Genomic DNA, 13,859 nt, shown 5'->3' with positions numbered 1-13,859 from the left:
GTAGTGTGGGTTCGAGGGTTATCAGCTTACGCTCTGGGTTCAAATCCTAGGTCAGTTACTCACTAGCTGTGTGACAGCAAATGGCCCGAGTCTTAGTTTTCCATCTGCAGGACAGGAATCTAAGAGAATTTACCTCATAAGGATACAGCGAGGAGTAAACGTGATAGAACACATTAACACTCACCACAGTGCCAGCGGTACAGCAAAAGATTAAAAAGTGTTAACTGCCCCAGAAGTACATTTGTACTTTTTAGACCACATGTCCCTGCTTGTGGTACAAAAATGGTCACCAGAGATCATTCCCAGAAGGGCAGAAATTCTCATTTGGGGGTGATACATTTTTGAACCATTAGCTTTTATTGCTTATCTGAACTTGTGGTTGAAATTTCTCATTTAAACTGCCAGGTGAGTGTGACAGGGGAGTGGAAAGAGGAGGGAACACCCCTTTCATATTTGCTTGGCTTATGGATATTATAACCTGGCACCTATATTTGGTTTCCAGAAGGCTGTAGTCAATCCAACAGAGAAACTACCTCTTGTCCTCATCCATGCCCAAAAGGTGGTGGCAGTTGGATTCCCAAGGCTGGGGCCAACAAAGGAAACTTTTGGAGAACTTTCTCCACCCTGCGGAGTGAGGAGAGATCAGTGGAGGCACTTCCAGTCTCGAAGCTTCTTTATTTCACGGGCTAATCAGGTGACTCTCTCAATACCCTACCCTGTACCTGCCTGGCTCTACACCCAGATTGTGGGGGAGGTGTCCTCTCCTCTCAACAGGCACTGCCTGGAGCCAAGGGCTTCCCAGTCCCAGAAAACCTCCGGTGATAAATTATGCAGCAGCACCTTTGTGCGGCCGGCCTCTCAGCCAGATGGGAGGTTTGCTCCCAGTCTTTTGTTTCCGGCTCTGCACAGAGGTGAGGGGGTAGTTCCCGTAGGCCTGTCAGGGCTTGCAGCAAGTCCCAGCAAGGCTCTCCCCAGCTGGGTTGCAGGCAGCGCCCTTCCCCTCCTCATTCCAACCTGAATGAGCAGGGGAGCAGGGCGGTAGGGAAGCTTGCAGGCAATCCACTCAGCTGTGAGCTAGGATGGGAATGCCTACGTGCCGTGAAAGAATGAAGTTTGCTTAGAAGGATGTAAGAGGTGCCCAAGGGCACCAAAGATGTTTGCTTCTTGCTAAATCAGAAATGCAGAACAGAAAATGGAGTCAAACAACTGCCAGGAAAGCTAGAGAATCAGCTTTTTTTAACGGCTGCTCTTGGTTACGGTCAACTTTCTGCAGCCCCCCAAAACATCGCATCACTGGCACCAATTTAAGTGGAAGAAACAAAGAGACAACGGGGTCAAACTTGGCGGTGGAGGAGTGGGGCAGGAGTGGGGGTTGGGGACCTTGAGACCCAAATCAATTATCCCTGCATGCTGACAGGATTCCTGATTGAAGACAGTAGTCGTGAAGGAAGGCGGCTCCACAACAGCCCAGCCCCCAAATTGGGGCAATTACTACCTTATGAGCTCTAGGGCCTGACTACTTTCCCAGGCCAGTGGGAGGGAGAGCTTGGAATTCTAAACGGCTCCAGCTCCAAGAGACCTCAGGCAGCACCTCTCACCCCGGGTCACAGCAACCTTTGGGTAAGATGCCTGGCTGCATCCCTGACCACAGGGCTTTTAACTGGGAAGCTCTCAGAGGAAAGCCCCACCTCCCAGACCCTCTCCCAGGAAAACCAAGGCAGAGTGGGCCCTCTAGACTCATGGAATAGCTTAATAGACCTCTTTTTCGAAGTGTGGACAGGAGGGAACTATGCTTAGGTTTCATTAAGTTTCCAAGGAGGAGGGAAGAAAGGGCAAGACCTTTAAAAAAGAAAGCCAAAAACTAGCTGATATGAAGGAAGGGCTAAGCCTCTATTTCAGCACATGACATTGTAGTATAATTATTTGTTTGCCTGGCTCCCATAGTCCAAAGGCGAGAACCATCTCTAATCCACTTCTGAAGCATGCTAACAAAGAAGTAACATTTATCCCAGCCTATAGTCACACAGCAGTTGTCAGGCTCTGATTGAATGGTTTGAACGTACTATTATTTCCTATAATTTTTACAATATCCTCCTGTGATAATTTATTACTACTCCACCCCTCCCCCCACTTACAGAGGAGAACCCTGAAGTTCCAGGAGATTAAATGTTTTGTACAGGGTCAGCAAAAAGGGCTGAAGCCGAGATTCAAACCCAGGCCTGCCTGTACTTCCTGATCACCGAGCTATGCATGAGGTGATTAGATTAGTGCTTGACAAATGGGTGTTTGCGGAATGAATGAACAAATGAATGGGTGCAGAGCCCAGTTTAGGGACTGCTCCTGAGTGTGCTGGGGAGAAAGAACCTGACCCTGTTAGCTCTAAGCTGGAAGGAGTGTGGCCAGCACAGGCATTCAGCAGTTATTTATAGGGCCAAACCCTGGCTCTGCCAGCCAACCATTAGGCATAAAGTCTTTCCTGGGACATTGAATCCCACCAGGCTGAGAAGGGGAGACGGGCTTCTGATGCTGAAGATGAGATGCTAATCCAGACACAGTCTGGGGCCCAGATGCCCCATGTCCAGGCAACTGTGACAAAACTCGTGGCTAAACTGCGTCAAGGAATGTAGAGACTGTGGCTGGAACAGACAAACAGACCTAGTCGGCCAAGGGCATGGAAATGTCTCATAATTATGAGATGTGCCCAATCATAAAAAAGACAAGACTACTTCTTAAAGCAGTCTCTGAAATTCTGTTCCTATTTAGGAAGCTCCTAGGATTGATCTTCTCTTCAAAGGAGAAGCAACACAGCCAATCTGTCCCATTTTCCTTCTTCTTGGGGATCCTGATTAGCAGTCAAGCAGTAGAAAGAGTGAGGAAGACCTGTAAAACCCTGTCCTCTGTGATGTCTTGTGTTCTCTGCTGGCCCAGAAGATGGACATACCCAACGTGCTCTGTATCAGACACAGCCATACTCAGTTTCCTTGCACCTGTCATTCTTAATACCATGTGCCAGTCCCAAAGATGTTATATGATATTCAACAGGGGACAGAAGAGGAAATCCAAAATCAGTGACAAGCCAAGCATCTTTCACAAGTCCAGTAAGATCAGGGACAAGGTCAACCAAGCACCATGGCAACACCAGATGGAAAGGAAACCAGTCTCAGCTCCCCTCTTTTGCAGTCTTCCTCAGAAACAACCGTCTATCTACCAAAGCACTCCTGGACAGAATTTTCAACTTTTCACTTACCTGGAAGAGACCTGTAAGACAAAAAGGGTTTCTACTCTTCAAATGGTGGTAGGTTGTCCGAGGCCTCACCTCAACCCTCAGCAGAGGATACCCAGGGCTATTAACAGTAACCAAGTTTCCTTCCAAAATCTTTAAGGTTGGAGTATTATATAGGCTCTGGCCAAACTTATAGGGTCTAAGAAAACCCCCCAGTACTAGCAGCATCCAAATAAGCACCTTAAACTTTAGTGTCTTGAATTCATTCCTAGCCATGGTCAGATTTGCCAAATTGATCTACAATGACACATTAGCTTCTCCCTGAGCCCCTGGAACATAGTGTGGGATCCTAGTGGTGGTATTATTTTTGGTTAAGCAACTGCTCAGTCTCATTGGTGAACCAAGAATCTGTCCCCTCCAGGCCTCCCGAGGATGGCTCAGTACTGGGCTAGGTGAAGTTGAGATCTTGGTGCCATGGAGCATCCTTACGCATATGCACAGAAAGCCTCCCATGCTTAGAAATTTCTATTAAACTTCTTGCCTTTAAAAAGAACCCAAAGAGTTACCAAGAACCCTCTCATCCTTCTTCTTTGAAGCATAAAATATGCACAATTTTCTACCCCCATTCTCAACACAGATGTAGTGTATGCAGTTTTGACAGCTCTGGAACAATAAAACCCTCTTGGCCAGTCTCAGCCTGGAACCTTCCAGCTCCCCTTTCCCTAGGGCAGAAGGCGACAATCTTCTCTCTGGCTTTGTTGGTATCCGTTTTAGCCTTTTTTTTTTTTTTTTTTTTTCCAGGGCCGTGCCATTTCCCTTGATCTTTTTCAAAACTTCCTCCAGGGGGCCGAGAGAAAAGTTCCATCCCCTTCCCTTGCAGCCCGAAGGGGGAAAGCCCCCAAAAAGCATAGCTGTCCCTTTAAGGGGCCCATGTGGTGGGAAGAGCAGCTACATTCCTACCCCAGTAGGGCCGCTGTCCCGACACGCCAAAGAGGCTACAAATAACCTCCTAGGAGAGAGCCCGGGAGGCGGGGAGCACAGTGCAAAGAGGAACGTGGGTCCACTAGGCTACCACTCAGAAAGGAAGGGTTAAGAGCTCAGTCGGGTTAGAGTGGGCATGGAAAAAGTCATTTAAAACCCACGGGTAGTTTAAATAACAGACAGGAGAACTCTGTTTTGGATTTGGGAGGTAAACCAATCTTTAAAACAAGTGCTCAGGGATCTCCACGCCCTGCCAGGCAAATTCCGAAATCTGTACTATTTCTACACGAGCTCCCTTTGCGTTAAAGAAAGAATCGGTGTAAGGCCGTGGTCTACAGACCCCTCCATTCTGAACCCCAACGCCTCAGCCGAGCTGCGGGGAGTGGGGGAAAATTCGGATCTTCCTCGGTTGAAGAGCGGTGGGTGAATAAGGTTGGGGTACAAAGATCAAAGTTCTTTGATCTTTGAGCACAAACTAGAGGCAGCTGCTAAATCACGGGGTGCACCCACGGTCCCCGTGGCTGCGGAGAAACAGATTCCACTGGAGCCCTAATCACACACAACAGTTGCGTATGAGCACCAAACAAGTTATTAATAAGGAGCAGATGAAGCAGCAGTCCTGCTGCCATCCCTCCAGCTCCCCCGAGGGTCACCGCGCGGGCCGGGAGGCTGCCTTCAGAGTTTCGGCGATACCCGCCCCTCTATCCCGGCCAGGACGGATCTGCGGGAGCCTTCCAGCAGTTTCTTCCCTATGTCCCTCCTCTGCCCCCTTTCCAACCTTGTTTCCCCCCTCCCCCCGCTCCGGGAAGGATCCAGGGCAGGAAGCTGATTGGTCGCAGCCAGGAGAGGGAACCCAAAACACCACTAAGTAGAGATGCTGAGAGCAAGCAGTGCCCAAAGACCCTCGGCGGGAGCATGGTCTGCAGTCCGAGGAACCGTTCCTCGAGTGGAGGATTCCCCAAGCTCAAGTATTCAGATTCCACTGGGGGCTCTCTCCGCAATCCTCCCGAGACCCCTAGCCCCTGGAAGGAGGGCTATTTACAATTTATGGTTAGCGACCATCCTTCCCCGCCTCCCTTTCTTCGTAAATACATTCATTCGCACCAAGGACACAGAGACCCTGTCTAAACCTGAAAGGGAAGCAGCCGCCAGCTCTTCAAAGAGCAGCGAGGGAGGCGAGGGAACGCCTCGGATCTTCCCCCAGGCCGGCCCAGACCCGAGCCCAGGGAGATCCTCCGTCGCTGCCCCGTCTAACACTGGAGGAACGGGGGGAGCTCCCGGTCCCCTCCCTGGCATGCAATCTCCGGGCTACTGCTTGGAGTGAGGGCGAGGGGTCTCAGGCCCCAGCCTGCACCGTCCTGCTCTCGGGAGGTGAGTCCTGCAGCGGCCGGACCCAGGGACAAACTTTCCCGGCGGGCCGGTCGGCGCGAGCGCGGCGGCGCCGCTTACCGTGTGCACAGAGCAGGGCGCCAAGCAGCAGCGCGCCCCACGGCCGCCTCATGGTGCCGCGACCGCCGCCGGCGCTCCCTGCCGGCCGGGGTCCCGCCGGCTTCCGCGGGACGGCGCGGAGGAGGGAGTCGGCGGAGGGTACCCGAGGGGAAGCGTCCCGGTCCACGGCGGCGGGCAAGCCCCGCAAGTAGCTCTCCGGCCGCTGCTGCCTCCAGTGCTGTCGGAGCCGAAGCCGCCGCGCCAGGGGACCGGGAGGGGGTGTCCCGGGCCAGGCCGCCCCGCCCCCCGAGCCGCAGCCCCCGCCACCGCCACCGCGCCTGGTCCCGCCCCCAGCGCCGGCCCGGCCCCTTCCCGCCCTCGGCCCCCGCCCCCCTGTCCCCGGACCCCACCCGCCGGCGCCTCTAGCACTGGCCCAGCTCCCCTTCAGGCCGCCCCCACATTCCTAAACCTCGAGAGAGCCCCCCCTCACTGTCCCCATTATTACTGCTCGAAAGTCCTTAACTTAAAGTATTAGCCTAGCTGCAGCCCTCGGATCCCGCTTACTCAAGCTCTGTGCCAGAGAGGTGCACCCGGACTGACCCAAGTCGCCTGGACGTGACCCCGGCCCCCCTACCGGCCTAAGTCCAGACTTCATTGATGTCTCAGAATACGCAAGGCTTGGCTAATGCATAATCCTCTCGGTCTTTATGGACATCAAACAAGGGACATCAGGGGGCCTGGAGTGCTGTATCTTAACTAGCATTCTCAATGTCAAAATTCCTTTTCTGAGATTTTCTTCTTGCTCCACCACGCCTCCCCCACCCCCGTCTAGGCAGCGTTGTTCAAGGGCTAAGTAATTCCACGACCTCCCCTTTTCATGTACTCATTTCCTGAGGTGGTTGTCTGGGTCCTGCGGCCCCAGCTCAGACGTCCAGAATTGGCCCAGACATAGTTCCTCCTTGCTGTCTTTGTAAATTAGCATAGTTAGCCTCTTCACCTTCCTTGACTTTCTGATCCTGGCAAGGAAGGAAGAGGGGTAAGGAAGTAAGTGCTTACTTGCATTTGCACTCCCCCAGAGACCTCAGCTTCCGTTTGTAGGGCCTTCTAGAAATATTTAACTTTTGGGTTACTACATAAAGTTATAAATTCCTCTCTTGTCTTAGCTTAGTGGCCTATGCCTCACCCCAGTACATATTAATAAAAATGGATTAATTCTGTTACTGCCTTCCATTTTCTAGGTGGAATCTTGTCTTGCTACTTTTGTCCAAGTCCCTAGCTTCCTCAGGGTCCGGTGTACCATTTTTCCCTCCAAGCTGGTATGCTAACAGTTCCCGGCTTTTGGATCTTCTGCGATTTTGTTAAACCACTTTCCTTTCACCAGTAAACAGAGCCAGGAAGACCCAAATGCCCCATGTTAGCTGAGGGGAAAGTAATTTGGCGTAGTGCAAAGAGGATATTAGGAGATTTCTCCAGTGGATTGGTTGCCATTTCATCCTTGCTTGTTTGCAATTTTTCAAAGGCTTTCACTTCAGATTACCATCTTTGACCAAAGCTAACATTAACTTTGCGACAGCAACAACAACAAAAAAAATGTGGCGTTAATTCCTTCTTAGCCAGTACTTCTCTACAGTTTTTCCTGAAATGTGGTTGAACTAACATCACCATGGTAACTAATACCTAGGCGTTTTCTGCGTGTGTAGTTCTTCTTGCTGACTGAAGGCGGCAGTGGAGTCAGGTCAGGTTTACATGATCTTACTGCTAGGAATGACAGTCAACCTTTAAGGCCTATGTCATCTTAGCCTAAAATCCAAGGAGGAAAAAGTGAAAAAGTAGGGGCTAATTCTCAATACCTCTCCCCACAACATTTTTGATGCAGTCTTCATTGGTCTCAGGGTTTCAATGTATGTTGCTTAGGAAGACTTGCTTTCCAACCCATTGAAGAAGACCTTATGATTCTGGAAACCATATTTTTTCCACATGAAAACTAAGGACATGTGGTATAATGGATACATTTGTCCCCCAAAATCCAGGACAGGCGGTCACCATACTTTCAATGTCAGGGGATTAAGAATTTATAAACAGTTTCCACTCTGTATTCAAAGGACAGGTTCCTTTCCAGAGTGATTTGTGTTGTTTTTCTGGGATTGAGCAGGAAGAGGGAGGCGGGCTGTCGCTGTCTGACTCAGGCTCAAGAGACTGCATTTTCTGTGTGCATCCCAAGGCTTCCTCCTCCATAATTCCGCACAGTTCTGGTGCACAGAGCCATCCCAGGCTGCTGTGAGTCACTGGGAATATCAATGGGTAGAAATGAACTTCATGCATAGTCCCTGGCTGGGTGACCCCCTAGGGTGAGTTAAGTCTTGGCTGTCAGAAACTGCTCTTGTGCCAGGAGTGCTAAGCCATATTTATTTTTACCAGGTCTCTCAGACTTTCTTGTTTGGAGTGAGAGATCCTGAAAAGCATGCCAGAATGGGCTGTTTGTCTCCCTTTTATTGTCCTCTGGGACATGCCCCTAGAAGAGTTGTGGGGGATTGCCAATTCCAGAGGGGTCTCAGGGGCATTGGTTTCCTCAGAAACATCACCCCTTTCCTTCATCCTTCTAGGACAGACCAGGGGACTGAATTTCCAAGATCACAACATTGCCCTGAATTAGACCATCACTAAATGGCCTTTTCAAAGGAAACACAGGGGGTGATATGGAAACAAGATTGAAATGGGCACTGTTTTGATGCAGTTGGGTTGGTAGAATCCTCTTATAACCTAAGCATCATTCAACAACCTGAACTTCTAAAATGTAATTCTTCTAAGAGAGTAAAAGTCTTGATTTTTCACACTTTAAAACAGTGGTTCTCAATCAGGAGTGATTTTGTAGACATGGGGCCGTACATGGAAACATTTTTGGGAGTAGGTATTACTGGCAAATAATGAGTAGAAGCCAAGGATGCTGCTAAACATCTTACAATAAGCAGGACTTCACTCTGCACAACAAGGAACTCTCCAGCCCCAAATGTATATAGTGATGAAACTGAGAGACCCTGATTTTAAAGGTTAAGAATATGAATCTGCAAAGAGTTGCTCCATCTTATCTCTAGAATCACTTTCTTGTGTGAATGGGGGGAAGGAGTTATTAAAGCTATAGAATGGAAAACAAGAGAAAGCACAGCTAAAGGAGCTAAAAGTCCTATACCTATCTGCCTAGGGATGCCTATTTTCAGCATTAGCTCAACTTAGTAAGAGTAAGTATTTATTATGGGTGTGTTATGTACCAAGCACTGTAGAAGCAGTGGTAAACAGATATATTGGGTTCCCGGAACTTACAGTGTGATGGTGGGGGAGGCTACAAGTATACAGAGGCATTAAAAGAATGATCTTACGAATGAATTGAAAGCCACAAAGATAGGGGCGTTCACGGAAAAGTACAGTGCTCTATGAAAGGAGAGACTTGATTTAGATTTGGAGGTTCAAGGAAAGCCTGTCAGAGGCACTAACACTTAAGCTGAGTAAGATTCATCAGGCTAAGAGTGGATGGGGCAGGTCTTCTAGGCAGAGGGAACAGTATGTACAAAGTCCCCAAGACAGGAAAGAGCTGGTAGGATTTATAGGAAAACATCATTAACTTTAACAATAGGTATGCTTTTATCTAGGTTCAGGGGGCTATTACTGGAGACCAGAATTTTAAAAAAAGAAGAAGAAAGTAGAAGGAAATACTCTGATTTGCATTTCTGTGCTTTCTTTAATTGCATGCCACCATTTCTAGTACCAACACATTTCAGGCTCCAGCTCAGCAGTAGCATTGCAGTTAGGATCTGCGTATCATGGCTGATTCACTTCCCTGGCCTAACTTGGGCACACCCTGAAAAGCACATTTTTTATCTCCTGAAAGCTTGATAGTCACACACCTGGCACATGTAAGTAGAGCCTTTGCAGCAAACATCTCAATACATCTTGCTTATTTCAGCAGCAAAGATAAATTTAGAATAGTGGATAAGCAAATGGATCAAGGAATAAATACTCATTTAGTAACAAACATGAATCAAGCCTCTTATGTAAAGGATCTGTTTTCACACTTGCCCCTTTATAATAATTTACCTTCTCCACAGAAGCCGCAGTGACTTCCTAAAAAACAAATCAAATCATAGCATTACTGGGCTTAAAACCTTCCAAAGGCTTCCTATGGCCCTTGGAATGAGATCTGTACTTCTCATGTGCCCTTCAAAGCCTTCCATGAGCTGTCCTCTGCCTACTTCTTTACCCACTTTTCCCCTTACTCATTCTCTGGCCCTGCTGTCTTTCTTTCAGCTCTGCAACATGCTATCATTTCTGTCTTACAACTTTTGCGCGAGCTGTCTCCTCTACTTAGAATGCTGTTTCCCCAGACTCTTCCATGGCTGGTTTCAGCTCAATGTCACAGCCTCAGAACTTACCACCTTACATTTGTCTTGTTCTCATTCACTGCCTTTATCTTATTTTACTTAAGAGATTGGATAAGTTTTCATGGAGGTGGTGGCATTTTGTCTAGGTCTAATAGGATGTGGAAGAGTTTACTAGGCAGAAAATGTGAGAGAAATACATTCTAGATGGAGAGAACTGCTCATGCCCAAGCAAAAGGATGTGAAAGAGCTCAGTATGTTTGGAAATAGCAAGTAAGAAGGTACGGCTAGGGCATTAAGTGTGTAGGGAAGAGTGAATGGCAGAGTGGCTGGAAAAGTAGGTTAGGACCAGACTGTGAAGGGATGTACACATCTGCATGTTAAGGAATTTTGCTTCATCCTAGTAATGGTGAGTTAGCAATGCTTTTAAAGTAAGGAAGTAACATGGTCAAATTTGAATTTTAGAACAATAAACTCTTGTAACAATGTAGTGGATGGCTTGGGGGAGAAAAAATAGACACATAGACTGCAGCTTTTTGTCCTAAGAGTCTGAAATTTGGGAACTTCCAGTTCAGATCCTAAGTTTATTTAATGATTCCTAACATATTTCGTTTCATCCTTCTGAACTAGTTCTCTTAGCCTCTCTACATGCAGCATTGCCTCTACACCTTTTGTTGAGTTAGTTGCTTTTTTCTTTGGTCTTTCTTAAGATATGGTGATCTGTCACACAGAGGATTTACGTGTAGGAAGGAGATGCAAATGCTTTCTCATCGATTTTTAATCTCCTTCTCAGTGATGCCTTGCCTTTTGCTGGCCTTTTTATTTAATGAATTTGTTTCATGAATTGGTTCTTATGAGGCAACCTTAAGTCCTATGGATTGGATGACTTTTATTTTCTAGATTTTTCATCTGGGTGGTGGGGGCGGGGGCCGGGGGAGTCTATTTAACAGGCATTTATTCTGTCAGGCGCTGTGCATTGTCCTAGAAATTTAAAGATGAAGACTCTGCCCTCCAGAAAATCACAGTCTAGTAGGAGAAATCAAATAGTTTTTTTTTAAAATAACATAAATGTTTATCAAGGAGTATATTCCAGGACAGAAGAAGGCACAGCTACTTGTTATGGGATACCAAAAAGGGTCAGAAAATCGTCCTCCCTTTTAAACTCTCTGAAAGTGTAATTCCCAACTCTTTTTTGCAGCATTTGAAAATATAAAATAATAAGAAGTTACAAGTCTGTAATTGTCTTTGAGCTCCTGTTCAATTTAAGCCATATCCTCTTAACTACTTTCTCATAATGCATTAGTTATTCTTAACTGCCCAAGAGTTTGTGAACATTTCTTTTTCTTTGCAGATTCTCCCACAGCTCTGGTCTGTTGACCTGTGGCAGTCCAAAATGATTTGTCTGCAAATAGCATTTTTAACTAAACATGTAAATCTCAGACAGTGGCATTACACTTAGTTTCTGCTTTGCTCTTATGGAACATAAGTCTTTTAAGACGAGCCTAGTAGCTCAGCATGAATTTCATGACCTGCATTTCTTAGTAGCTACTTCGCCTTCAGCATCTTTCTGCTTGATGAGTTGATAAAAGCTTGTCCTAGTTTCTTGAACCTGTTTTGTAGCAATAATTCCGACTGCATTTTTTCTTCCCTTGTTGTTTTTTTTGAGGTTTAAAACTATTTAGTACATTTATGTTTGCTTTTCTAGTTTTCAATTCCAGGGAGGATTTTCTTCCCTATGAATCTCTCTAGGTCCTCTGCAGAGCCAGCAATGTCTATTAATTTTCTCTTTATAATTAGGAATTATAATCTGATAAGTGGATATCTCACCATATCCTCTCTCGTGGGTATTTTTCCTATTGTGTTGAGTTTGATGTTTCCATTCCTTAAACTGTAGTACTTGACTGTCACATCTCATTGCCCTTTCTCTGTTTTGATAAATTTCATATCATTTGCTTATTTTCAGGATTGGGAAGTTGATTTATGATTTACTGGTTTACCTGGATGATTATTTGTTTAGGTAAAGTTTTTAGAAGTATGTAATGATAATTTAGGAACCTGAAAAACCCGAGTAAACTGAAGGCTGGAATTGAATGTTTTTTTCCTTAACATTTAACAGGGTCAGAGAAATGCACTTGACTTGAACAATTCTTGTGTAGTTCCTCTTTTCTTAAGACCCGATATTGTGTATCTTTCACTGAAAAACTTCCTCTGCCACTGACGTGTTGCCAAAATCTATTCATGTAATGTGTGGCAGAAGAGAAATCTAAAAGTGATGGCTCCTTCTTGGGAAAAACAAACACTGTCTGTGAAAGTCATCACTTCTGCTTAAAAAGCTTTTTAAAGATTTTCAAGCCACTCATTTATTGTTTGTTTGGTTTCAGGTTATAATGTATGCCTATTATAGAAAAATTTAACAATATAGAAAAGTATGAAGAAGAAAAATATAAACAGTAATTCTACTACCAATAAAAGGCTACCTACTATTTTTGTGCAACCCCAAATTTTCTTGAAACCTGCCTAGCAACCACCTGCCCCTTTCTAAGTCTTCCTCCTCAATGGACTGTTTAGGACATTAAGAGTGGAAGACTGACTTTAAATATAAGGGTCCTTAGGATTTTTATGGAAGGGATGGAGTTGTAGGAAAAACCTACAAATTGCTCCAGAGATGACATCTTGTTCTTATTTAGCTTTCTTTGAGTCATTAACAGTCAGGCGCCACTGGTGCTGAAACTTATCATTATTATAACCGCAAATGGGTTAATGCCCAAACAAAGCTATATTCTTGGGGCTGCTTCCCAGCTCCACCACACAGACCCCAACAGCAGCACCCTCCAAGTCCCAAGATAACGCTCCACAAATAAGAGGATGTCAAATGTTCAGCCTGCACTCAGAATTCTCTTTTTTTATCTGGAAACTTCCAGTTGCTGGCAGGGCAGAGCAAAAGGAAAAATAAATAAATAAAAACCAAGCCAACAAACCCTTTAAAAAGAGGCTGTGTGGTTTAGTGGTCAGACCACTAGCCTGGAGGTTGGGATCGCTGAAATCCAGTTCCAGCTCTCCCACTGACTGTCTGGATGATGCTACACAAGTCATTTTCCTGACATGTCCCTCAGTTTCCCTACTTAGAAAAGGGAGAAGTGCACTAGAAAGTTTTTGCAAGGACAAATGAAATGATCTGGGAATATCTTCAGGTTGCTCGGAAACAAAATGAAATTATAATCCTTAATAATTAGCATTCTATATACTTTATTAATAATATAATAAAAAGCCACAGGTGAAAGTTATGAATCTCCCATATCTTGAGGTACATGGGGTGGGAAGAGGCAGGGGTGGAGGCGAGGGTGGAGGAAGAAGGCAGATATTTTTATCAGATTTGCAGATTCACATCAAATACCAAATTAGTAAATTTATTACTTCAAGGTAATAAATGCTGCTCTGAGTTTGGCTCTGTCCCTTTATCCTTACCGCAGCCAAACTCAGAGTGACTCACAGGAGCCTAGAAATGAGACGCATATACAATTTTAAGGGAAAGGGAGAATTAGGAGGTTTGAAGCTTCTGCTGGAGGAGGCTAAGAATAGATCACTCAGAACACAAAGAGAAGAACCTCCTCTTTCCTTTTCCTCCCAGTGTAGGTGGTCCACTGGTTTCCCAATCATTCCTTTGATAGAATGATTTTTGTTTTCTTTCTTTCTTTCCACAAAACCTCACCTTGTGTTGGGGAGAATTAACTAAAAAAGTGAAGACAGAGTGGCTTTTTCTACTAGGTTTGAACTGTGGCAAGTGCCACACACCACTAACCTGTGTTGGGAGTGGAGAGGAGCAAAAAGAGAAATATGCAGGTATCTGGGAAGTCAAA

At 46.0% G+C, this 13,859-nt stretch overlaps 2 protein-coding genes across 2 annotated transcripts in view; one reads left to right on the top strand and one right to left on the bottom strand.

Annotated features, from left to right (window-relative positions):
- The window catches only part of LRP4 (LDL receptor related protein 4), a 45,446-nt gene extending 39,478 nt beyond the window's left edge, over positions 1 to 5,968 (bottom strand). The window contains exon 1 of the mRNA XM_074372033.1: positions 5,654 to 5,968. Coding sequence (XP_074228134.1) covers positions 5,654 to 5,705 — 52 coding nt within the window. The 5' untranslated portion in view covers positions 5,706 to 5,968. The remainder of the gene's footprint in view (positions 1 to 5,653) is intronic.
- CSTPP1 (centriolar satellite-associated tubulin polyglutamylase complex regulator 1) overlaps positions 5,310 to 13,859 on the top strand; it is a 173,918-nt gene continuing 165,368 nt past the window's right edge. The window contains exon 1 of the mRNA XM_074372093.1: positions 5,310 to 5,575. The gene's annotated coding sequence lies outside the window, so the exon portion shown is untranslated. The remainder of the gene's footprint in view (positions 5,576 to 13,859) is intronic.

Source organism: Camelus bactrianus, chromosome 10 (assembly GCF_048773025.1).
Source record: "Camelus bactrianus isolate YW-2024 breed Bactrian camel chromosome 10, ASM4877302v1, whole genome shotgun sequence".
Lineage (NCBI taxonomy): Eukaryota > Metazoa > Chordata > Mammalia > Artiodactyla > Camelidae > Camelus > Camelus bactrianus.
Note: the sequence above shows the minus strand (reverse complement) of the source record. Positions and strands in the feature narration are given on the sequence as shown.